This window comes from Coregonus lavaretus (genome assembly GCF_964263955.1).
Source record: "Coregonus lavaretus genome assembly, chromosome: 15".
In the NCBI taxonomy this organism is placed as follows: Eukaryota; Metazoa; Chordata; class Actinopteri; order Salmoniformes; family Salmonidae; genus Coregonus; species Coregonus lavaretus.
The window spans coordinates 25,432,316-25,457,858 of NC_140002.1; the positions used below are offsets into that span (position 1 = coordinate 25,432,316).

The following is a 25,543-nucleotide window of genomic DNA, read 5'->3' on the forward strand; positions in this document are numbered from 1 at the left end:
GATAATTTTTAGGGCCTTCCTCTGACACCGCCTGGTATAGAAGTCCTGGATGGCAGGAAGCTTGGCCCAAGTGATGTACTGGGCCGTACGCACTACCCTCTGTAGTGCCTTGCAGTCGGAGGCAGAGCAGTTGCCATACCAGGCGGTGATGCAACCATTCAGGATGCTCTCAATGATGCAGCTGTATAACTTTTTGAGGATCAGAGGACCCATGCCAAATCTTTTCAGTCTCCTGAGGGGGAATAGGCTTTGTCATGCCCTCTTCACGACTGTCTTGGTGTGTTTGGACCATGATAGTTTGTTGGTGATGTGGACACCAAGGAACTTGAAGCTCTCAACCTGTTCCACTACAGCCCCGTCAATGAGAATGGGAGCGTGCTCAGTCCTTTTTTCCCCCCTGTAGTCCACAACCATCTCCTTTGTCTTGAGCACGTTGAGGGAGAGGTTGTAATCCTGGCACCACACTGCCAGGTCTCTGACCTCCTCCCTATAGGCTGTCTCATCATTGTCGGTGATCAGGCCTACCACTGTTGTGTCGTTGGCAAACTTAATGGTCATGCAGTCATGGGTGAACAGGGAGTACAGGAGGGGACTGAGCACGCACCCCTGAGGGGCCCCGTGTTGAAGATCAGCGTTGCTACCTGCCCTTACCACCTGGGGGCGGCCCGTCAGGAAGTCCAAGATCCAGTTGCAGAGGGAGGTGTTTAGTCCCAGGGTCCTTAGCTTAGTGATGAGCTTTGAGGGCACTATGGTGTTAAACGCTGAGCTGTAGTCAATGAATAGCATTCTCACATAGTCCACAAGGGGAAAGGGCAGTGTGGAGTGCAATAGAGATTGCATCATCTGTGGATCTGTTGGGGCGGTATGCAAATTGGAGTGGGTCTAGGGTTTCTGGGATAATGGTGTTGATGGTGTTGATGTGAGCCATGACCAGCCTTTCAAAGCACTTCATGGCTACAGACGTGATTGCTACGGGTCGGTAGTCATTTAGGCAGGTTCTCTTAGTGTTCTTGGGCACAGGGACTATGGTGGTCTGCTTGAAACATGTTGGTATTACGGACTCAGTCAGGGACATGTTGAAAATGTCAGTGAAGACACTTGCCAGTTGGTCAGCGCATGCTCGGAGTACACATCCTGGTAATCCGTATGGCCCTGCGGCCTTGTGAATGTTGACCTGTTTAAAGTCTTACTCACACCGGCTACAGAGAGCTTGATCACATAGTCATCTGGAACAGTTGATGCTCTCATTCATGCTTCAGTGTTGCTTGCCTCGAAGCGAGCATAGAAGTGATTTAGCTCGTCTGGTAGGCTCGTGTCACTAGGCAGCTCGTGGCTGTGCTTCCCTTTGTAGTCTGTAATAGTTTTCAAGCCCTGCCACATCCGACGAGCGTTAGAGCCGGTGTAGTACGATTCAATCTTAGTCCTGTATTGACTATTTGCCTGTTTGATGGCACGTCGGAGGGCATAGAGGGATTTCTTATAAGCGAATATCATGGTGTTTATAACACCTCAATCTGTTGCAGCAACATATTTCTCATAGGAAGGAATGCTTGGCTTTAATACTGTAGACAAATTATTATCAGACTGGGGTATTGGCCAAATGAATGGCTGTGTAGTTACTGGAAACATGAATATCAGTCATTAAGGTTATAAAGAGAGGTGGAGCTGTAATGAACACAACACAATACAAATCTTGATGCTGAAATCATTCAGAACTCTTGCGACATGATATTAATACCACAAAATTTAATTTAGAAAATCTGCAGATTTATATCACATATTCAAAAACAAGGGAGAGGTTTCCTGGCTGCATTCATTGTAGTGCTGAGCGATAAGTGCTTTTTGAGGTTGGTTTGGTTTAGGTTTGATTCCCCCCAAAAATAATCACGGTTTTCGTTTGAGATTTTGATACTTTTTTTTTTACATTAAAATGAATGCACTATGCATTGTGTGGGATGAATGCTGTAGTACGGAATAAAACATTAAATAAAAGGTCAGATGATGGTAGTGACTGCTTTTCACTTATTAACAATCATTTATTCACATTACTTTACTAAAATTTTTCAGTTGTTGTGTATATTACATTTGTTTTATTTGATGACATTATTATTTCATTCCAAGTCATCTCATCTCTATAGAGCTGCTGCCTATGCTGTCTGACAAAAACATTATTTTAGTAGTTCTTCAAAGTAAATAAGGCATACTTTTATGACTGCTGAATACCAACTATCAATCACTTAGATCATGTATTTTCAAGTTGAGATCCCACTCAAGCGCACGTTCTTCTCTCCTCTCTGTCTCCATGCCCACATAGACCGGACAAGTAGGTGTGCAGTGGATTATGGTCATTGTAGTTAATTACCATGTTTTCTGCGCCAAACTATGTAGAATATTGGCCAGTTGGAAACTACGACCCCCTACTACATCGCACAGTTTGGGCTTGATCTGATTTTTCTCTAGAGAATTTGCGCATAAAAAATAAAATAAAAACAATTTAAATAATTGAACCGACGTCGGTCAATTAGTTGTTTAAAAAACTAAACAGAACAGTAATTTCAGTAAATCGCACTAATTCATTGTAAAAAGCAAAAACATCATCATCAACAACAGTACACCACAGCTGAGAGAGAGGCCAAGTAGATATTCAGTCCATTTACAAAGGCAGAGCAGACCCTCATCGCTGGCTGGCCATGGCCACAGATGAGACCGTCAGTGATTACTGTGGTAAGACCCCCCCCCCCCCCCTCCCCCACACTAAAAAATAAAATGAATAAACTTGCACATGGCTTATGGAAAGCACAGTCATTAGCTGATAACAACACACCCCTCCTCCCACCTCCAAACCTGCACAGCAGAGCAGTAACTAACTGATCTCTTCTTCATGTATTATTTATAGACCGGCTGATCACTTTGTCAGCTCTCTGCCTGCCCAGCCAGCGCTCTGCCCTCATCAGACCAGTGGAGGGGAATGAACACTGAAAGGTCAGCAGAGAGTCTACGAGGAGGAGGAACCCACAACCATCCGCACGGCAGGAGCACACAGCACAGCAAGCACACAGCATCCATTCCAGAGCCTTGTATATGCTTACCAGTTCCTAGAACTCCACACAGTCTTCAGGGGAAGGAACGGTACAGTACTGATATACAGTACTGAGCATCAATGTGGTAGTGTACAGGTATGTAAATGTGAAAGGTTATGAAATTGTGAAGTGATACTGTTTATTTGCTTTTTAATGTTAAAAGGAAGAGGGTTTAAGTTCTCACTTCAATATTGGCACACATAGCAGAGAGCATTTTCCGTTTTCATCTAGATTTGACCATTTGATCCCCTTCAATAAACTCAGCTGTCACTTCTGGGTGTACTGGATTTACATTTACATTTACATTTTAGTCATTTAGCAGACACTCTTTTCCAGAGCGACTTACAGTTAGTGCATAAATTTTTTTTTTTTATACTGGCCCCCCGTGGGAATCGATCCCACAACCCTGGCGTTGCAAACGCCATGCTCTACCAACCGAGCTACATCCCTGCCGGCCATTCCCTCCCCTACCCTGGACGACGCTGGGCCAATTGTGCGCCGCCCCATGGGTCTCCCGGTCGCGGCCGGCTATGACAGAGCCTGGATGCAGGATGCTGTATTAAGTGTTAATCTCAGAACTGACCTTTCTGGATCCTGATCCACTGGGCTCATCCACTAAATCACAACCCCTCCACTATGATTCACATAAACAATTTTACATATTGCATGGACAATAAGGTTTTTGTAATTCTAACTCTATTAAATCCCCTTTTAAAAACATCCCTCCTTTTCCCAAACACCCCCATTAGAGGTGGTATCGCCTGTTTACTGCTCAGGTCAGGGGTCAGAGATCATGGGTTATAGTCCATCCCCTTCAGGCCACATCAGTTATTTGAAGAGCTGGACTCAGTTTAAAACTTATTTCAAACCCTAAGGAGAATTTCTCCAATTATTATGTGGGTTTGCTTTGACAGGACAAGCCTTTTCAGAGGCCTGCTCTGCTGCTCACCCAAACGAGACTGACTGTCAGAGAACATCAGTGTGTGTGTGTGTGCGCGCGCACACACACACACACGTCTGTGTAGCATGTGAGTGAGAGAGAGTGGCAGGCAGGCAGGCAGGAAGGCAGACAAACAGTGGCTCTGCTACTTCAGACAATGTTCTGTTTGTTATCAGTCTGCTGTGGGACAGCCTTGACCAAATAAACCCACATTACTATGCTGTGACACAAGGTGTGGTCAAACGCCACACAGGCTAGAGCAGAGAGAGGGGGAGAGAGAGAGACTAAGAGAAAGAGGTGGAATCCTGGTCATCAGAGATGTGAGGTTATTATGACATTTCAAGATGTACTCTTGTAATGAATAACGTGGCAATTGAGCAAGTCGAGGAGACTAAACTGCTTGGTGTAACCCTAGATTGTGTGGTCCTCTGTAGCTCAGCTGGTAGAGCACGGCGCTTTTAACGCCAAGGTAGTGGGTTCGATCCCCGGGACCACCCATACACAAAAAATGTATGCACGCATGACTGTAAGTCGCTTTGGATAAAAGCGTCTGCTAAATGGCATATTATTATATTATTATTATATAGATTGTAAACTGTACGGCCAAAACATATTAATACAACAGTAGCTAAGATTGGGAGAGGTCTGTCCATGAAAAAGCACTGCTCTGATTTCTTGACATCACAATAAACAGGACTTAGTTTTATCCCACCTGGACTACTGCCCAGTTATATAGTCAAGTGCCACAAAGAAGAACATAGGCAAATTACAGCTGGCCCAGAACAGAGCAGCACGGCTGGCCCTTAATATGTACACAGAGGGCTAATATCAATAACATGCATGTCAATCTCTCCAGACTCAAAGTAAAGGAGAGATTGACTGCATCACTACTAGTCTTTGTGAGAGGTATTAACATGTTGAAAGCACCAAACTGTCTGCTCAAACAACTAACACACAGCTCAAACACCCATACATACCCCAAAGACATGACACCAGGGGAATGCATTACACTACACAGAGCCATGACTACATGGAACTCTTTTCCACATCAAGTACAGTGAGGGAAAAAAGTATTTGATCCCCTGCTGATTTTGTACGTTTGCCCACTGACAAAGACATGATCAGTCTATAATTTTAATGGTAGGTTTATTTGAACAGTGAGAGACAGAATAACAACAACAAAAAATCCAGAAAAACGCATGTCAAAAATGTTATAAATTGATTTGCATTTTAATGAGGGAAATAAGTATTTGACCCCTCTGCAAAACATGACTTGGTGGCAAAACCCTTGTTGGCAATTACAGAGGTCAAACGTTTCTTGTAGTTGGCCACCAGGTTTGCACACATCTCAGGAGGGATTTTGTTCCACTCTTCTTTGCAGATCTTCTATAAGTCATTAAGGTTTCGAGGCTGACGTTTGGCAACTCGAACCTTCAGCTCCCTCCACAGATTTTCTATGGGATTAAGGTCTGAAGACTGGCTAGGCCACTCCAGGACCTTCATGTGCTTCTTCTTGAGCCACTCCTTAGTTGCCTTGGTCATCGTCATGCTGGAATACCCATCCACGACCCATTTTCAATGCCCTGGCTGAGGGAAGGAGGTTCTCACCCAAGATTTGATGGTACATGGCCCCGTCCATCGTCCCTTTGACGCGGTGAAGTTGTCCTGTCCCCTTAGCAGAAAAACACCCCCAAAGCATAATGTTTCCACCTGCATGTTTGGCGGCGGGATGGTGTTCTTGGGGTCATAGGCAGCATTCCTCTTCCTCCAAACACGGCGAATTGAGTTGATGCCAAACGAGCTCCATTTTGGTCTCATCTGACCACAACACTTTCACCCAGTTCTCCTCTGAATCATTCAGATGTTCGTTGGCAAACTTCAGACGGCCCTGTATATGTGCTTTCTTGAGCAGGGGGACCTTGCGGGCGCTGCAGGATTTTCAGTCCTTCACGGCATAGTGTGTTACCAATTGTTTTCTTGGTGACTATGGTCCCAGCTGCCTTGAGATCATTGACAAGATCCTCCCGTGTAGTTCTGGGCTGATTCCTCACCGTTCTCATGATCATTGCAACTCCACGAGGTGAGATCTTGCATGGAGCCCCAGGCCGAGGGAGATTGACAGTTCTTTTGTGTTTCTTCCATTTGCGAATAATCGCACCAACTGTTGTCACCTTCTCACCAAGCTGCTTGGCGATGGTCTTGTAGCCCATTCCAGCCTTGTGTAGGTCTACAATCTTGTCCCTGACATCCTTGGAGAGCTCTTTGGTCTTGGCCATGGTGGAGAGTTTGGAATCTGATTGACTGATTGCTTCTGTGGACAGGTGTCTTTTATACAGGTAACAAGCTGAGAATTGGAGCACTCCCTTTAAGAGTGCGCTCCTAATCTCAGCTCGTTACCTGTATAAAAGACACCTGGGAGCCAGAAATCTTTCTGATTGAGAGGGGGTCAAATACTTATTTCCCTCATTAAAATGCAAATCAATTTATAACATTTTTGACATGCGTTTTTCTGGATTTTTTGTTGTTGTTATTCTGTCTCTCACAGTTCATAAACCTACCATTAAAATTATAGACTGATCATTTCTTTGTCAGTGGGCAAATGTACAAAATCAGCAGGGGATCAAATACTTTTTTCCCTCACTGTAACTCAAGGGAGCAGTAAAATCAGATTAAGAAAACAGATAAAAACAACACCTCATGGAACAATGCGGACCGTGAAGAGACACACACACACTAACAAACAGACTCTACACACACGCCGTCATGTTGTGGTATTGTGGATTTTATATTGCAACTTTGCAATATGACAGTAATAATGTCTTGTATGATGTGTTGTTTTATTGATGATGTAGGCTGTTGTGTTTTGTAGTGATGTAAGTGTTTTAACCCTGATTGGAAGAGTAGATGCTGCAGCAGCTAATTGGGATCTAATGAATAAAAAAGACCCTTGGAGTTTAGTGACGCAAACAAACATTCAAGGCAATCTCCCCAACCATTTAAAGCGATACTGCAAGATTTCGATATTTAGGTTGTTTTTCTACTTACAGTACACAGAGTCAGACAAACTCATGGATACAATGTATTATGTCTCTGCGTGCAGTTTGGAGATGATTGAAGGCAGTGCCATTGAGACAGATAGAGATGTATAGAGATCGCAGCATTCTATGTGACAACGGGACAGAGAATGAGGAAGTGGATAGAATTAGTTTCTTATGATTAGTAGTAAAATTAACGAATGTATAAAATATCAATTACTATGTATAGCTTTGTAAGACTATAACTGACCAACCACCCAGCTTTGGAATAGTTAGAAAGTATATTTCCCTGCTTTTGAGAGGAGCTGGCTACTGTACTTCTATCAATTGTGCTAAGATAACAATATGCTAACTTCAATCATCTCCAAACTGCACTCGGAGACATAAAAATGGTATCCATGAGTTCGTCTGACTCTGGGTAAGTAGAAAAACGACCTAAATCTCAAAATATCGCAGTATCCCTTTAAAGAGATAACTGTGGGTAAGAGATCACTGACAGTCAAAATAACCATTAAAAACAAACATTCTTTCTCACGTGAACTATCAAAACATGGCCACATAGTTTGACATCTCAGTAAATGCATAAGAGAGATAGTTGAAAAGGCCTCATCTTGGTGGATGAAGAAGTGTTTGGCTGACAAAAGTGGCAGGAGAAGGAAGGGCTTGATAACTAAATGACATTTAAAGGTGAATTCAAATGTATCATTGACATTTTCATTCTGGCTCTCATCTCGACTCAGGCGTTCGTTCAATCAAAGTGAGAACACTGACAATGGGATGAATCTGTCTAGAAAATGACAAAGATTTCAACTTCATGAATGAGAGATGTAACCTTTCCATTCCAATCAGTGTGTAAGTGTGAAGTCAACAGAACAGCTCATAAGAATGAACATTGAATTCCTAACACAGACAAACACATTTGTTTGTGTAGGAGATGAGAAAGCTCAAGATGCTAACCAACAGGCTGCAGAGATCCTGTCATCTGAATGGTGGAGGGATAACATTCTAAGATGAGCAAAGGTCTGCTACAGATGTGACTGGAATAGGAGAGGAGACCTGAAGACCACTGGAGACCATTTCAGTACACACACACGCCGTAGATGACCGTGTGTCTCAGAGGTGTTTTCCATCATGCAGAACGACTTTGTGGGAGCTCCCAGGTCTCCCACAGCATCAGTTTATACAGGGATCAGACCAATCACTGGGGGATTGAGACAGGCAGAGGAGAATTACCAGGGACAGCAGGCTCAAGGGCCACCTAAGTAGACACACGCAGACACAGAGACACACTCACAGTGTTCCTTTCATAGACAGGAAGGGCAAGGCCTGGGTCCTGGTGTTGTGTCCTGGTGAACTTCACCGTCAGGACGTAGTCTACACTGAAACACAGTCAGGGAGCTGAGCTGTCCATGCCTGTGTACTGTATATGATATCACTCTACACCATTATAGTGACTCATTCAGACATTTAATCAAATCAATCACTGACGCAGTTCACTGATGCCATAATATACACAATATGGGGTGTGTATTCTACTGTGAAGTTCAAATTATGATTATGATGACAAAAAGAGATGCTTTGTTTCAGTGGGTGGAATAAGTACTGCTTCTATTTCTGTGGGAAAGCCCTAGTCAGTCCCTTGAGACAGCCGTTCAAGTTCATAGAACTTTCAAAGTGCCTTCTAAGTTCTCCAAGTCGATTATATTCAGCTACAAGCTAAGCTAACATCACTGTCTGTCTCCACACTAAGCCAATAGGGTTCTATGACTGAGTGTTTATGTTTGCATCATTCACCTGTCAGAGTGTATGGAGGGCAGAGTGAGGCTATAGGTAGCATCTGGTAAGTGTGTGAGGGGTGTACCTCAGGCAGTATAAGTGAATCCTCTGTCAGCCCTGGTCTGGTCTGTAGACAGGGTGCTGCTGAAGATACCTGGTTGGCATTTAGGAGTTTGTGGAGAGGGGTTGGCACTGCAGAGGGGTTGGCAGAGGGGCAGTGGCCACATACGGCTCACAACAGCATCCTTTTACGTCTGACTGGTTTGGCAACAGCGTGAGTAAGCAGCAGGAAACGTCTGGAGCTGTGTGAGAACCATGTTGTGTCTTACTTACATCGACACGTGCGTTCGCACACACAGCACGGTTTACAGTAAAAGGTGAGTGGACTATCACGGCTGAATGGGAAGTGCTGGCTGTACATGTGAGCAACCTCCAGTAAAAACACATTTTCAAAAATACCATGAAACCAGAGTATAGCAAAACCCTGTTGTCCCTCCATCTTCTAATGCCTAGTGCGTATTGACGTTACTCCCAGAACAGAACAAACCCTCCACAGAGAGATCCATCTCTGGGTATAATGAAATGTACCACCACAGTGGAGAGCGTGGCTCAACCTCAAACTCCCTGCATATGGAACACATCTCCTCCTCTCCACAATCACAACATCAAAACAAACAGAGGGGGCACTTACACAAACTCTCCAGCTTTCTAACCATATCAGGCCCTTCTCTTGGGAAATGGGGGTACTCTATCCCTTTTCCTCCATCCCTCTCTCCATCACTACCTCTCTCCACAGGTCCAGTGTGTGAAGGACAGACTGAGGTCCTGCTGCTTCAGGCGTCAGAATCAGTGGATATCAATCACACAGCACCACAGAGGGTCAGCCCTCCACCGCCCTTACACACACACACACACACACACACACTTTTCAAAGCCTACAGGGCTTCACTAGGACACTGTATTTCTGCTGGGGCCTATTACTAAAATATGGTTGAGGGGGCTGCCAACAACAGCACGGGAAAGAGAGAGATAGGGAGGGAGGGAGAGCCAGGGAGGGTAAAAATGGTTCTGGTCTCTGGGGGTGTTTGCGGGACAAAGGGGGGAAAAAAGCAATTGCATTGGGGGAGATTTGGCCCTGGTGTTCATGTGAAATCTGATTAACAGAAGAGAGGAGAGAAGGCAGAGAGAGAGAGGCCTGGAGGTTGTCTGTCTACCCCACTATCCCTCAGTCTGCCGAGAGGGGGAGAAAGAGAAGGAGAGGGGGAGAAAGAAGGAGAGGGGGAGAAAGAGAAGGAGAGGGGGAGAAAGAGAAGGAGAGAAAGAGAAGGAGAGGGGGAGAAAGAGAAGGAGAGGGGGAGAAAGAGAGAGGCAATATCTACAGTACATTCGGAAAGTATTCAGACCCCTTCACTTTTTCCACATTTTGTTACGTTACAGCCTTATTCTAAAATTGATTAAATTAAATTGTTTCCTCATCAATCCACACACAATACCCCATAATGACAAAGCGAACAGGTTTTTTGAAATTTTAGCAAATGTATTACAAATAAAAAGGGGTATTGTGTGTAGATTGATGAGGAAAACATGAATTAATCCATAAGTATTCAGACCCTTTGCTATGAGACTCGAAATTGAGCTCAGGTGCATCCTGTTTCCATTGATTATCCTTGAGATGTTTCTACAACTTGACTGGAGTCCACCTGTGGTAAATTCAATTGATTGGACATGATTTGGAAAGGCACACACCTGTCTATAAAAAGTCCCACAGTTGACAGTGCATGTCAGAGCAAAAACCAAGCCATGAATCGAAGGAATTGTCCATAGAGCTCCAAGACAGGATTGTGTTGAGGCACAGATCTGGGGAAGGGTACCAAAAACTGTCTGCAGCACTGAAGGTCCCCAAGAACACAGTGGCCTCCATCATTCTTAAATGGAAGAAGTTTGGAACCGCCAAGACTCTTCCTAAAGCTGGCCGCCTGGCCAAACTGAGCAATCGGGGGAGAAGGGCCTTGGTCAGGGAGGTGACCAAGAACCCGATGGTCACTCTGAAAGAGCTCCAGAGTTGTTCTGTGGAGATGGGAGAACCTTCCAGAAGGACAACCATCTCTGCAGTACTCCACCAATCAGAGTGGCCAGACGGAAGCCACTCCTCAGTAAAAGGCACGACAGCCCGCATTGGAGTTTGCCAAAAGGAACCTAAAAGGACTCTCAGACCATGAGATAAAAGATTATCTGGTCTGACTGGGGTGAAGGTTCACCTTCCAACAGGACAACGCAGGAGTGGCTTCGGGACAAGTCTCTGAATGTCCTTGAGTGGCCCAGCCAGAGCCCGGACTTGAACCCGATCGAACATCTCTGGAGAGACCTGAAAATAGCTGTGCAGCGACGCTCCCCATCCAACCTGACAGAGCTTGAGAGGATCTGCAGAGAAGAATGGGAGAAACCCAAAATACAGGTGTGCCAAGCTTGTAGTGTCATACCCAAGAAGACTCGAGGCTATAATCACTGCCAAAGGTGCTTCAACAAAGTACTGAGTGAAGGGTCTGAATATTTATGTAAATGTGATATTTCCGTTTTTGCTTTGTCATTATGGGGTATTGTGTGTAGATTGATGAGGATTTTTAAAATTATTTAATCCATTTTAAATAAGGCTGTAATGTCACAAAATGTGGAAAAAGTGAACGGGTCTGAATACTTTTTGAATGCACTGTACATTGTTACGTCATGCCAATAAAGCAAACAGAATTGAATTGAATTGAGAGGGGAGAAAGAGAGAGGAGGTGCAATGAAAGAGGGAGAGAGAACACTTCTGTAAGGGGAAGAGGTGGCATGAGGGTAGTAAAATAAAGAAAAGTGAGTTTGCTATCCTTCTACCATCCCTTTGGTTTCTGTCCCCCTAGGACACTCCTCACCACAGTAACAGTGAACCATGATCTCGTCTGGGGGAGAGGGCCGCTGTGGTTAACACTCCCTCCATCATTTCCAGGAACAACGGCAAATACTTCTCTATCTGGTTTCCATAGTCCAGGCCAGAGTAGCTGAGCTCCCAACAGCAGATTGGCAGGGCAAACACTGTCTGGCAATCTTGGCACAGGAGAGAGGCGAAGGGAGGTTTTTGGGTTGCCCTGGTTCATACAACACAACACATTTAGATTTAACAGAGTCAATGTGGTCGTGTGAAATTCTAATCAATCAGTATTTCAGCACATTCTAAGGCAGAGCAGAGCCATGCATGAAATTACTTCAGGGATGAGGAGAGGGGTGAAGATGTTTTCTCTTCGATCATCTGCTATCAATAAATCCAAAGACAGAGAAGAAAGAGGCGGAGGAGAAGAATGCTCTGGCCCCAGGTTGAGGCTCCTGAAAGAAAGAACCATCTCAGGAATTCACTGTCCCTGGAACCCTAGTGTGTTTCCTGCTAATGGAAGGAGAAGTGGTCCCTTTTCCCTCACTAAGGATGAGTAGAAAACAATTTCTGTCAGAGAGAGAAGCCATGACCGAGACACTTAGTCATTTCTTATAAAATACAGTCTTTGATTTAATTCTGTCAATAGAAAATGATTATTTCACTTAAAGACAGCTTTTTAATGTTTCTAATTTTGGCCTACTAGTGGGGGGTCGTCATAGATAGAAGCATTAGCCATAATGGGGGAAAATGATTAACATAATTTTTTATTTATTTATTTAACCTTTATTTAACCAGGTAAGCCAGAATAAAGTGTTGATGAGATTGGTAGATGTGACTGACACATCAGGTTATAGGAGGAGAGTGTTAATGTACTCTGTAGAGTGTGTGGGCCAAGACAGAATGGTTAACAGAATACTCCCCTAATAACACACACACACAATGGGAGGCACACACACGCATCTCCTTAAGTTCACCTTGGCCTCGCTGGCTCAGGTTTCAGATTTCATTAGCGATGGTTTGCGTGCTTGTGTGTGAGTGTGTAGGTGAGATGGGGGTTACTTGATGGGGATTGGGGGGCCTCCTCTTGGAGCAGCGGGGGGTAGGGGTGCCTCTGACACTGCACAGTGTGTATGTGTGTGTTCGCTGTTTATGATTTATGACTGACACACTGGCTGCCAACGACCAATCTTTCTCTACTTTGTTCTCTGTGCCGTTGTTCCCATCTTCTCCCCCTCTCTCTGACAGAAATCAGCAGGAGCTATTGTTCCCTCCATACCTGGTATATTTCTCTGGTATTGGTATTTTATTAAGATCCCCATTAGCTGTTGCGAAAGCCGCAGCTACTCTTCCTGGGGTCCAAACAGAACATGAAACATGACATAATACAGAACATTAATAAACAAGAACAGCTCAAGGACAGAACTATATCAATTTTAAAATGGTACACGCAGCCTACATATCAATACATACACACAATATCTAGGTCAAATAGGGGAGAGGCTTGTGCCGTGAGGTGTTGCTTTATCTGTTTTTTGAAACCAGGTTTGCTGTTCATTTGAGCAATATGAGATGGAAGGGAGCTCTATGTAATACTGTACACTTTCTTGAATTTGTTCTGGGTTTGGGGACTATGAAAAGATCCCTGGTGGCATGTCTGGTGGGGTAAGTGTGTGTGTCAGAGCTGTGTGTAAATTGACTATGCAAACAATTTGGAATTAATGTTCCTTATAAAAAGAAGTGATGCAGTCAGTCTCTCCTCAACTCTTAGCCAAGAGAGACTGGCATGCATAGTATTTAGATTAGCCCTGTGATTACAATGAAGAGCAAGACATGCCGCTGTGTTCTGGGCCAGCTGCAGCTTAACTAGGTCTTTATTAGCAGCACTTGACCACATGGCTGCACAATAATCAAGATAAGAAAAAAACTAGAGCTTGCAGGACTTGCTTTGTGGAGTGTGGTGTCAAAAAAGCAGAACATCTCTTTATTACGGACAGACCTCTCCCCATCTTTACAAACATTGAATCTATATGTTTTGACCATGACAGTTTACAATCTAAGGTAACACCAAGTAATTTTGTCAACTTGTTCTACATCCGCTCCCTTTATTACCAGATTCAGCTGAGGTCTAGAGCTTAGGGAATGACTTGTAAAAGCCATAAAACATATGTTTTCTCAACAACAGGTTATGATCAATAATATCAAAGGCTGCACTAAAATCTAACAGTACAGCTCCCACAATCTTATTATTATCAACCAATCATCAGTCATTTGTGTCAGTGCAGTACATTACATGTTGAGTGCCCTTCTCTATGAGCATTCTAAAAAAGTCTGTTGTCAATTTGTTTACAAATAGCACTGTATTTGGTCAAACAATTTTTCCAACAGTTTCCTAAGCACTGGCAGCAAGCTGATTGGTCTGCTGTTAGAACCAGTAAATGCTGCTTTACCACTATTGGGTAGCAGAATGACTTTGGCTTCCCTCCAGGCCTGAGGAAAAACACCTTCCTCTAGACTCAGATTAAATATATGACAGATAGGAGTGGCCAGAGTCAAATCAAATGTATTTGCCACATGCACCGAATACAACGGGTGTAGACCTTACAACGGGTGTAGACCTTACAACGGGTGTAGACCTTACAACGGGTGTAGACCTTACAACGGGTGTAGACCTTACAACGGGTGTAGACCTTACAACGGGTGTAGACCTTACAACGGGTGTAGACCTTACAACGGGTGTAGACCTTACAACGGGTGTAGACCTTACAACGGGTGTAGACCTTACAACGGGTGTAGACCTTACAACGGGTGTAGACCTTACAACGGGTGTAGACCTTACAACGGGTGTAGACCTTACAACGGGTGTAGACCTTACAACGGGTGTAGACCTTACAACGGGTGTAGACCTTACAACGGGTGTAGACCTTACAACGGGTGTAGACCTTACAACGGGTGTAGACCTTACAACGGGTGTAGACCTTACAACGGGTGTAGACCTTACAACGGGTGTAGACCTTACAACGGGTGTAGACCTTACAACGGGTGTAGACCTTACAACGGGTGTAGACCTTACAACGGGTGTAGACCTTACAACGGGTGTAGACCTTACAACAGGTGTAGACCTTACAACAGGTGTAGACCTTACAACGGGTGTAGACCTTACAACGGGTGTAGACCTTACAGCTACCATCCTCAGTAGCCTTCCATCTAAGTTGTCAATGTCAGGAGGTTTGTCATTATTGAGCGATAACAATAATTTTCCACCTGTCCCACAATAACGTACAATGCTTTTCTTTAATTATTAGTTATTTTTTATGCATGAATACTATGGCTCACTGTTTGTTGTTGGAATTTCCTGCTTAAGTTTGCCCACTTTGCCAATGAAGTAATCAATCAAATAATTGCCAACATCAAATGGTTTTGTGATGAATAAGCCATCTGGTTCGATGAAAGATAGAATTGAATTTTGTCTTTCTACCCATCATTTCATTTAAAGTATGGCAAAGTTTTTTTCTCCATCATTCTTTATATCATTGATCTTGGTTTCATAACACAGTTTTCTTTTTGTTGAGTTTAGTCACATAATTTCTCAATTTGCAGTAAGTCAGCCAGTCAGATGTGCAGCCAGACTTATTAACCACTCCTTTTGCCCCGTCTCTTTCAACCATACAGTTTTTCAATTCCTTATCAATCCATGGAGCCTTAACAGTTCTAAAAGTCAGTTTCTTAACAAGTGCATGTATGTTATCAATAATTGGAAGAAGCAATTTCATAAATTCATCAAGTGCAGCGCCTTATTAATTATTAGTCTCTCAGAGAGATAAGCATTAAAAACCTCACAGTTGTAATAGGAGACTTCTGGAAGCTTTGCTGTTGAATGGTCCTAGAGCACTACTGGTCCTGCTACAGGATCGCATTATTCTCAGAGGACTAGTTCATATAGTACCATTGGCATGGCAAAGGGGATTCGATCTTCCTCTACACATCACCACTGTCTGAAAACAATAGGGCCCTTTCACTATAAGACCATTCATTACAGTGTACTGCATGTCAGTGGTTCCCAAAACGTTTTTCGCATTGGGATCCATCATCCATCTAAAGACTTTCACATTCTCTTGTGTGCCATCCATCTAAAAAACATGTTTCTAAAGACTAGTTAAAGCCAGGCTTTAGCTGTGACCCAAGAGAGAAGAACAGCATTATGTTACATCCCTTTTGTAACAATCAGAGTCTGAATGTGAGTGGGCAACAGAGTTAAACAGAACAGTATTGTATCTCTATGCATCATAGCTGGGGAGGATCCTGCTTCTCTGGCTGGGTTCTCCTCTTTTGATCTCCACTTAATTCACAACCTGTAATTGGCCACCATCTGGGTCTCTCCCTCCTCCTCTCTCGCTGTCGCTCTTTCGATCTCTCTACTCCTCCTCTCCCTCTCTCTCTCTCTCTCCCCCTCTCTAAACAACTGGGTTACATGTCCAGGGAAGCATTTACATCTGCTGGTAATCACTTACACTTCCCTCCTCCCTGATTATGTAACTTTAATAACATCAAATTACCCACACTGCCTAGCGCCTGCCTTCCAGGTCCATCAGCAGAGCAGTACAGTGTGTCTACTGGGTTTGGACACCACAGCCGACCCCCCATACAACTCGCTACGTATCTGGTTGAGAATACACAGACCTGTCAGAGTAATAAGGGACTTGTATGCCATTGCATAATTATGTATATCATAGTGAGAGGGAGTTAACTTACAGTACATACAGGATCACACTGACACATCCCACTATAGAGGACTAGAACCCATTCTGGTCTTTTTCCAAAGATATAGAATACGGCCAAAGGATGTCATAATACATGTTGTCTCGTCTCCAGTCACCACATCAGAGACATGGGATTAGGCAGCAGTATACATATAACGGATGGATGATCCAATCTGGCCCTCTGGTTTGTCTTCAGAACTACTTTTATATAAACTAAATCTGGCAGGTCATTCTTTCATTACTTTGTGTATTCGTATCTCAAACAAAATAAAGGATTTTCTCTTCTGTCTTTCATAATCAGATTCTTCCTTTCAAAACACAACCTAGTTATTTAGGGCACATTGTCCCAGTGTGCTGTTTGTGGTGGTATAACAAACACTGACAAATAGAGTTGTGGGGAAGGTTAAGGAAAAGGGGGTTATTTGTTAGGAAATGGAGGGGGAAGAACCATAACCTGTCACTGAGAGAGATGGGGAAACATCATGATCAGAGACGGCTGATCTTATGAGGAAGATCCCGAATTACCCTCCATCAATAAAGAGCACCAGATGCTACATGAGGCGCACATTGACTATATGAAGGATGATCCCCATTACATATCATACCAGAGATACTGTATCAATGCTAAGTGTGCATATTATTGAGTGTAAAATGTATGTTAATCTTTTAAAGGCTGGAATAAGATTCCAATCCATGGAGCTTTCCTTAGTGAGTCAAAATATGCTCCTTTGGGTGTTGTTGGTCATTGAATAGCTCCAACTGTATGTAATAAAACTTTTCCTTTGTCAATGCATGTAAAGCATACAGTATACACACTCCCTCTCCCTCCCTCCCCACACCACCACCACCACCACACGGGGTAATAAACAGAAGCCCTTGCGGCAGGTTGGAGCGATTGAAATCATTTACATGAATGTATGAATTTGCTCGCCATTAGCGTGGGTGTGTGTTTGCTAAGGATGTCTCAGAACACACACCCTCGTGGCCCATCTGTCAGTCTTGACAGATGCTGCTGCATGCGTGTATGTGTGTGGCCCCAGGGTGTGGGTATGTAGCAGGGGGAGGATATGACAGATTACACCACTACATGATAGGAGCCAGAGCATGATAGATGAGCAGGCCTATTAGCTACATGAATTCATATTACCCTGGCGCACACATTCTGCATTGGCGCAAACAAAGAAACAGATGCCTAATAACCACACACAGTTTTTAAATCTGCTCAACACCACACAAGAATCCATAGGCTCAGAGAGATTTTTGTATAAGTGAGTGCTAAACCCTCTGCTTTAATGCAATGTTCTGTTACTGTAATGTACCACACCACACGGTGCTGTTCTGCTGTATCCTGAAGGTAAGGGCTTCCAGGAACAAAGAGCTTTGTGCCCCTCTGCATCACACACACACACAATTCTCCTCCAACGCCTGAACTCTGTCTCCCATTATCTCTGGTTCAACTAGCTCAGGTTAATAATTATACAGGCAAAATAACAGAGGAGAGAGAGAGGGGTCCATGACATGTACTCACCCTGGAGTAGGAAGGAATAAAAAGGACCCCTTCGCTACAGCATAGTGGAGGTATAGAGAAGTGGAGAGAGGGGTGGAGAGAGAAGGAGTGAAGGAAAGGGGGATAGAAGAGAAGCGGAAGGATAGAGGAGAAGAATGGCTCATATGGGGGTAGGATGGATCAGAAGGGTTAAGGTGATGTTGGAGGAGGATTGTAGAGATTAGAAAGCACACTGTTGTCCAACCCATAGAAATATACGGATTTATATTCTAGTAATTCTACTTTTATTGACTAAAAAGGGTCAACCAAACAGCTCGACTATCAACTACCAGAATCCACCACAGAGGAACACCAGGAATTCAAAGAGCAGCCATTTCAGTACAGTGGAATTCAGAGTGTGGTCTCATTACTGACAGCTCTTATAAGAAAAGCTAATTGGTGATACCAGGCAGTGGGATACAGTCTTTGGAGAGACATGTTACCTAACAGAAGAATATCAGACTATCAATATCAGAGTCATACCATCCGTATCTCCACAATCTTCTCCAGTCCCAGTCTCCTCTGTGCTAGAGCCAACACACTCAGACAGATGGCTGTGTGAACAGTGGTGGGTCTATGAAAGACAACACTTTGTCCTCCAGATAAGAGAGAGAAATTAAAGGCTTGAGCCCAGGGGGTGGGGTGAGGAGAGGGTGTGTGTGGGGGGTTACTACATAAAAGCATTGCTGGCTTTAGCTGCCTAGACTGATGCATTTCCGCTGTACAAAAGCACTGGTCGTGGTTGTCATCCCAAGCGCTGCGTGACCTGTCCCCTTTCGAGAGAACATATTCTTAGAAATCAGGCACTTAAATGTCACAAAAGAGCCATTTCTGAAATTCAAAAAGGCTGAAATGGAAAGCTCTTGGAAAGTCAGTCAGTCAGTCCAACACAAAGGCCTTTGCAACCTGGTCTGGGTCTGAAATGGCACCTTATTCCCTATATATTACCTAAGCGGGCCCTAGTTGAAAGTAGTCCACTATAATAGGGTGCCAGTTCAGACACAGCACTCATTCAACAGGGACCAGCTAGAGAGAAGAAATAAACCTCTTTGCTGCTGTTTTAACTGACAGCCTGGAGGACAGATATTGATCAGTTCTGCGAAAGCCAACCTAAAAGGAGTTTAAGAGCCCATTAATGTTCCCAGTGTGAGATGAGAGAGAGAGGGGGAAATAGCCTCTAACATGTTGTCGTTTAATGGAAGATTAGAGCTTTCACCCCTAGAGGTCAGGGGTCAGAGGTTATCTCCTGGGGGTCAGAGCTGTGTGTGGAAATGAATTGCTGCCTGCCAGCTGGTACTCAATAATTGATTATTAGGCAGAGAGAAAAAGATCAGAGCAGTGCTGCAGGCGTACATTTTATTTGTCACATGCCTCGTAAACAACAGGTGTAGACTAACAGTGAAATGCTTATTTACGGGCACTTCCCAACAATGCAGAGAGAAAGAAAATAGAGAAATAATAGAAAAGTAAAATACGTAATAATAAAAACAGAATGAGTAACAATAACTTGGCTATATAAACGGGGTACCAGTACCGAGCAGATGTGCAGGGGTACGAGGTAATTGAGGTAGATATGTACATATAACTAGGAATAAAGTGACTAGGCAACAGGAATAATAATAAACAGTAGCAGCAGTGTATGTGATGAGTCAAAAGAGATTAGTGCAAAAAGGGTCAATGCAGATAGTCCGGGTAGCTATTTGGTTAACTATTTAAGCAAATATTTAGCAGTCTTATGGCTTGGGGGTAGAATATGTTCAGGGTCCTGTTGGTTCCAGACTTGGTGCATCAGTACTGCTTGTGTATGCACACACAAACCAGTTTGACCTCACTAGGGACCACAGGGACCCCTGTATCCATGGAAATAAGTCTGATTGATCAGAACTAAAAGAGATCCTTACATATGGCAGTCTGGGTGGGACGGGCACTGAAGTATTCTTCAGTGGCATGAATATCTAACAGTTTCAATGTATACTAAAACAGTATCGTATTGCACATTTCAAATGTATACTGATATAGCACTAGCCTACTTGTGCAAAAACAGACATCAAGACATTGAAGGACAGGCTGGCCTTGTTCATCCTCTTTTAACTTGACACCTTTACACAAACAAAATATCCTTCAATATCAATATTGAAATGTCCTTACAGGACATAGTTTACTTACAGTATCTAAACTTTCTCATCTGTGAAGAAAATTAGTAGCAGGCAATAAAAAGCAACTTTGCTGCATAAAATGCCCATGTAAGGCCTTTTAGTATTTTAGAGTATTGTTAAATAAATCAGTTAGGTCTCGAGAGAGGAAAGCAAAACATTTTAACTCCTTTCAGAGGAGCTTGACAAGAAACAAAACAGAAGAGCTTCAAGAAAAAGTCTCACCCACAAGCTATGCACTCTGGAAGAATGGGAAGGACTTCATGCATGTAAACTCTGTCGCCTTAGATCACCTAAACTCCATTTTAGTAACTCAGTGTTTGCATGTAAACTACCGTAAAGTCCCTTAATAAACATCTCTGTCCGTTTACTACAATGTCCCCTACACTCCATTTTAGGTTCTCTAAGTGTTATTGTCTGTCTGCTGCAGTTTAATAAAAAACAACTCCCTCTCCCACTCTACAGTGTCCCTATCCCTTAACAAGCACTATTCCACACAACAGTCACATTATATCAGGGATGTGGTCTCCCACTCTCAGCCCAGAGAGCTGATGCCATCACAGCAAATACTGATACGTTTTTCTCTCTTTTTCAGCTCAACCAAGCCTCGCTCTCTCTCTGTTGAGTCACTGGCTGCTCCCCTCTCTTTCTCTCCAGCCCTCCAACTGCAGAGTGAAACTCTCCGCTCACCCAGCAACAACGCTCATCACCAATCATTTTCCCACCATCTCCCATCCTGGGACTGAACAGGCCATTCTCTTCACTTTCTACCCTTCCTTTTCCCCAACGCAACGCAAATTGTTCATTTTCGGAAACATGACTGTTGTTGGTTGGGAGGCAGTGTGTTTTCCCAGAAGACATTAGTGTGCCTCTCTGCCAGTCTGTTGAACCCCTGTGAGTGAGTAGTGGGCACATATTTTAGCCATGGGCATGACAGGCTGCAGTGAAGTTGGTATGAGGCAGGTCTGCAGCTCAGTGCCCACACACACACACTTCTCCAACACAGCCTCCAGAGTCTAGTGTTCCACTCCTATTCAGTCCTGTCAAAGAGCTAACAGGCAGGAAGAAGAGAAACCTCATTAACCCATTAGTGGGGGTAAAGGTTGATAAGAATTACAGTGGAATTACAGTGGAATATAATCTGGTTCAACAGGTGCTGGGCCAAAGATCAGGAGGTGTTTTAATTAAGCTTTTAATTAGGCTTTTTTCTCCATTTAACTAATCCTCTGTAGTTCAGAGCAGGAAATAAAAAGAGATAAAAACAGAATAAATCATTCGTAGTAATCTCATTATTGTTGGTACTCTAGTGCAGTGTTTCCAAAATCCAGTCCTCCAGTACCCCCAACAGTACATCTTTTTATTGTAGCCCAGGACAAAAAACACCTGATTCAACTTGTCAACAATCATCAAGCCCTCAATTAGTTGAATCAGGTAAGTTGGTCCGGGGCTACAACTAAAATGTGCTGTTGGGAGTACTGGAGGACTGGAGTACTGGAGGACTGGAGTTCTGGAGTTGGGAAACACTGCTCTACTGTACTGCACAGTAAAAGTGTATGTTGTAGGAGTAGGAGTTTGTGGAGTAGTAGTAGTAGTAGTAGTAGTAGTAGTAGTAGGAGTGTTTACTGTATGGAGTACTGCATGTTTCCGGAAAGCGTTACAACAACCAATCATAATTTATGATACTTCAGAAACCCTTCGAGACTATCACTAAAGGAAGAGCGGTATGCCACATGCTGGGACAAAATGGATGCCACATATGGGCTATGATGATGTCACTATTACTCAAGTCTGACATCTCAGAATGCATAGCATATCATAGCTAGAGAATGTGGACATTCCTCAGTTAGTACGCAGAGTTAGTACGCACAGAGGACAATTCAACTGACAGGCCAGAAGTCCTCTCTGGTTCACTAGAGGCAAATAAAACCTTCTCTATCTAAACAGCTTTTCCACAGTTAGTCAGGGAAAAGGAACAGGCAACCATTTAAACAGCCCTCTAAAAACAAACTCTCTCCAAATTGGACTGCCAATGAGGTGGGAGTGAAGAGTGTCATTCTTCGCTACACTTGAAGAGGAAGAGAAGCATTGATACATCAGTCAAGGACAGAAAACACAAGACAAACTTCAAATAACTTAAGAGAGATGATGGAGTTTAAGATAGGAAATGAACACAACCACAATCCTGGATAATAGTTTGTTATTCATATAGTACGCATCACATATGACATCTTAGTACTACTGTATGTTCCCCACACAACACTAGTTCATGTTTCATTATTTGTTAAAAAAAACTGTCTGTGACTCATCTGAAAGGAATACTTCACTCAGTATTCCTATTTCTGACTACTACTCCATAACAAGGGCCTGGTTCCTGAGACTACCAGGGATCAAACGGCAGGTAGCTTAGTGGTTAAGAGCGTTGTACCAGTAACGGAAAGGTCGCTGGTTCTAATCCCCGAGCCGACTAGGTGAAAAATCTGTCGATGTGCCCTTGAGCAAGGCACTTAACCCTAATTGCTCCTGTAAGTCGCTCTGGATAAGAGAGTCTGCTAAATGACAAAAAAATAACATCAAAGAGTGCGACCATTTTACTTGCATATGCGCCCAAATATTTAGCTGTGCGACCTGAATTGTTTATTTAGGAGCACCAGTGCACCTAGAAGAATTAAGGATTCTAGCTTTAATATTTCAAATATTGTTCATTGTGCTCCTATATTTCTTTGTGTGCTCCTACATGTTTCAACTTTGGTGCACACTTGCTCCTTGTAAAAAAGGTCAGCGTAGAGACCTGCTACCGTATGAGGGAGGAACAACAACGTGATGCGTCTTAATAACTACCCACAGACTGTGATGCACAACCCAAACATGTTACAGTCACAGGACATTCTGAGAGAGCGGGACTTTATATAGGGTATTTTCCCACAAGGAGGGGGAAAACCCTGAACTGAATTTCTCTCTCATTCTCTCTTTATAATTTTCTCTCTCCCTTTCTCCCTCTCTCCCCCTTTCCCTTTCTCCCAACCTCTTTCTTAGACATTTAAAACAACCGACCCACAGTAAAGGCAGCCCACCACAACTAAACCCATCTATTGTACACAAGAGGCCAGACAACAATAAGTGTGAGTCACACGTTGGGGAAAAGTTTGTGAGCTGAATGGATATCTCCATAGTCTACTGATGTACATAGGAGCTTGTGGTACACTATGTTTCTGTGAGGGTCCATAAAGAAAACAAGTCCACACATGCGTATGGAATAAGCATACAGTGAGTTTGGTTTCATGATGTGAGGTTTTTTCCCCCCTCTCCTTACCTGCACTTGGCCCTTGCCCATGATGATGTCCACGATCTCATTGTCATCCTTGTTGAGCTTGGTCTTGTCGTAACATTTCTCGTAGCACAGGATCCGCAGGCACTGAGAACCCTCCAGCTCGATTTCAAACTCCTATTGGACAATATACAGTCAGGACAGGAGAACTGGGTTCAATTTCCTATTGACAACATCAATGACAGAATTGTCAATATCCTATTGACCAGAGAACATTCTGCATGATAGAGTATTGGAAATTGAGTTCATTTGAGTAAAATGTCCTATTTGTATTTATTTCACCTTTATTTAACCAGGTAAGCCAGTTGAGAACAAGTTCTCATTTACAACTGCGACTTGGCCAAGATAAAGCAAAGCAGTGCGATAAAAACAACAACACAAAGTTACATATAGGGTAAACAAAACATAAAGTCAAAAATACAACAGAAAATATATACAGTGTGTGTGAATGTAGTAAGTTATGGAGGTAAGGCAATAAATAGGCCATAGTGCAAAATAGTTACAATTTCATATTAACACTGGAATGATAGATGTGCAAAAGATGATGTGCAAATAGAGATACTGGGGTGCAAATAAGCAAAATAAATAACAATATGGGGATGAGGTAGTTGGGTGGGCTAATTTCAGAATGGCTGTGTACAGGTGCAGTGATCGGTAAGCTACTCTGACAACTGATGCTTAAAGTTAGTGAGGGAGATAAGAGTCTCCAGCTTCAGAAATGTTTGCAGTTCGTTCCAGTCATTGGCAGCAGAGAACTGGAAGGAATGGCGGCCAAAGGAGGTGCTGGCTTTAGGGATGACCAGTGAGATATAAATTTGTACATTTTATTCATTTAGCAGACACTCTTATCCAGAGCGACTTACAGTTAGTGAGTGCATACATGTCCATACTGGCCCCCTGTGGGAAACGAACCCACAACCCTGGCGTTGCAAGCGCCATGCTCTACCAACTGAGCTACAGGGGACCCTGCTGGAGCGCAGACTACGGGTGGGTGTTGCTATGGTGACCAGTGAGCTAAGATAAGGCAGGGATTTGCATAGCAGTGATTTATAGATGACCTGGAGCCAGTGGGTTTGGCGACGAATATGTAGTGAGGGCCAGCCAACAAGAGCGTACAGGTCACAATGGTGGGTAGTATATGGGGCTTTGGTGACAAAACGGATGGCACTGTGATAGACTGCATCCAATTTGCTGAGTAGAGTGTTGGAGGCTATTTTGTAAATGACATTGCCGAAGTCAAGGATCGGTAGGATAGTCAGTTTTACGAGGGCATGTTTGGCAGCATGAGTAAAGGAGGCTTTGTTGCGAAATAGGAAGCCGATTCTAGATCTAACTTTTGATTGGAGATGCTTAATGTGAGTCTGGAAGGAGAGTTTAAAGTCTAACCAGACACCTAGGTATTTGTAGTTGTCCACATACTCTAGGTCAGACCCGCCGAGAGTAGCGATTCTAGTCGGGTGGGCAGGTGGGCAGGTGCAAGCAGCGTTCGGTTGAAGAGCATGCATTTAGTTTTACTAGAGTTTAAGAGCAGTTGGAGGCTACGGAAGGAGTGTTGTATGGCGTTGAAGCTCGTTTGGAGGTTTGTTAACACAGTGTCCAATGAAGGGCCAGATGTATACAAAATGGTGTCGTCCGCATAGATGTGGATCCGAGCGTCACCAGCAGCAAGAGCGATCATTGATATACACAGAGAATAGTCGACCCGAGGATTGAACCCTGTGGCACCCCCATAGAGACTGCCAGATGTCCAGACAACAGGCCCTCCGATTTGACACATTGAACTCTATCTGAGAAGTAGTTGGTGAACCAGGCGAGGCAGTCATTTGAGAAACCAAGGCTATTTAGTCTGCCAATAAGAATGTGGTGGTTGACAGAGTCGAAAGCCTTGGCCAGGTCGATGAAGACGGCTGCGCAGTACTGTCTTTTATCGATCGCGGTTATAATATCGTTTAGGACCTTGAGCGTGGCTGAGGTGCACCCATGACCAGCTCGGAAACCAGATTGCATAGCGGAGAAGGTACGG

The 25,543-nt window shown here is 43.7% G+C and overlaps 1 protein-coding gene across 2 annotated transcripts in view; it reads right to left on the reverse strand.

Moving 5' to 3' along the window:
- LOC311142373 (active breakpoint cluster region-related protein-like) overlaps positions 1–25,543 on the reverse strand; it is a 239,152-nt gene that overhangs the window by 47,460 nt on the left and 166,149 nt on the right. For both annotated transcript variants that reach the window (XM_084178019.1, XM_084178018.1), the window contains exon 16: positions 23,506–23,637. In XM_084178019.1, the coding sequence (XP_084034145.1) occupies positions 23,506–23,637 (132 nt within the window). The remainder of the gene's footprint in view (positions 1–23,505; positions 23,638–25,543) is intronic.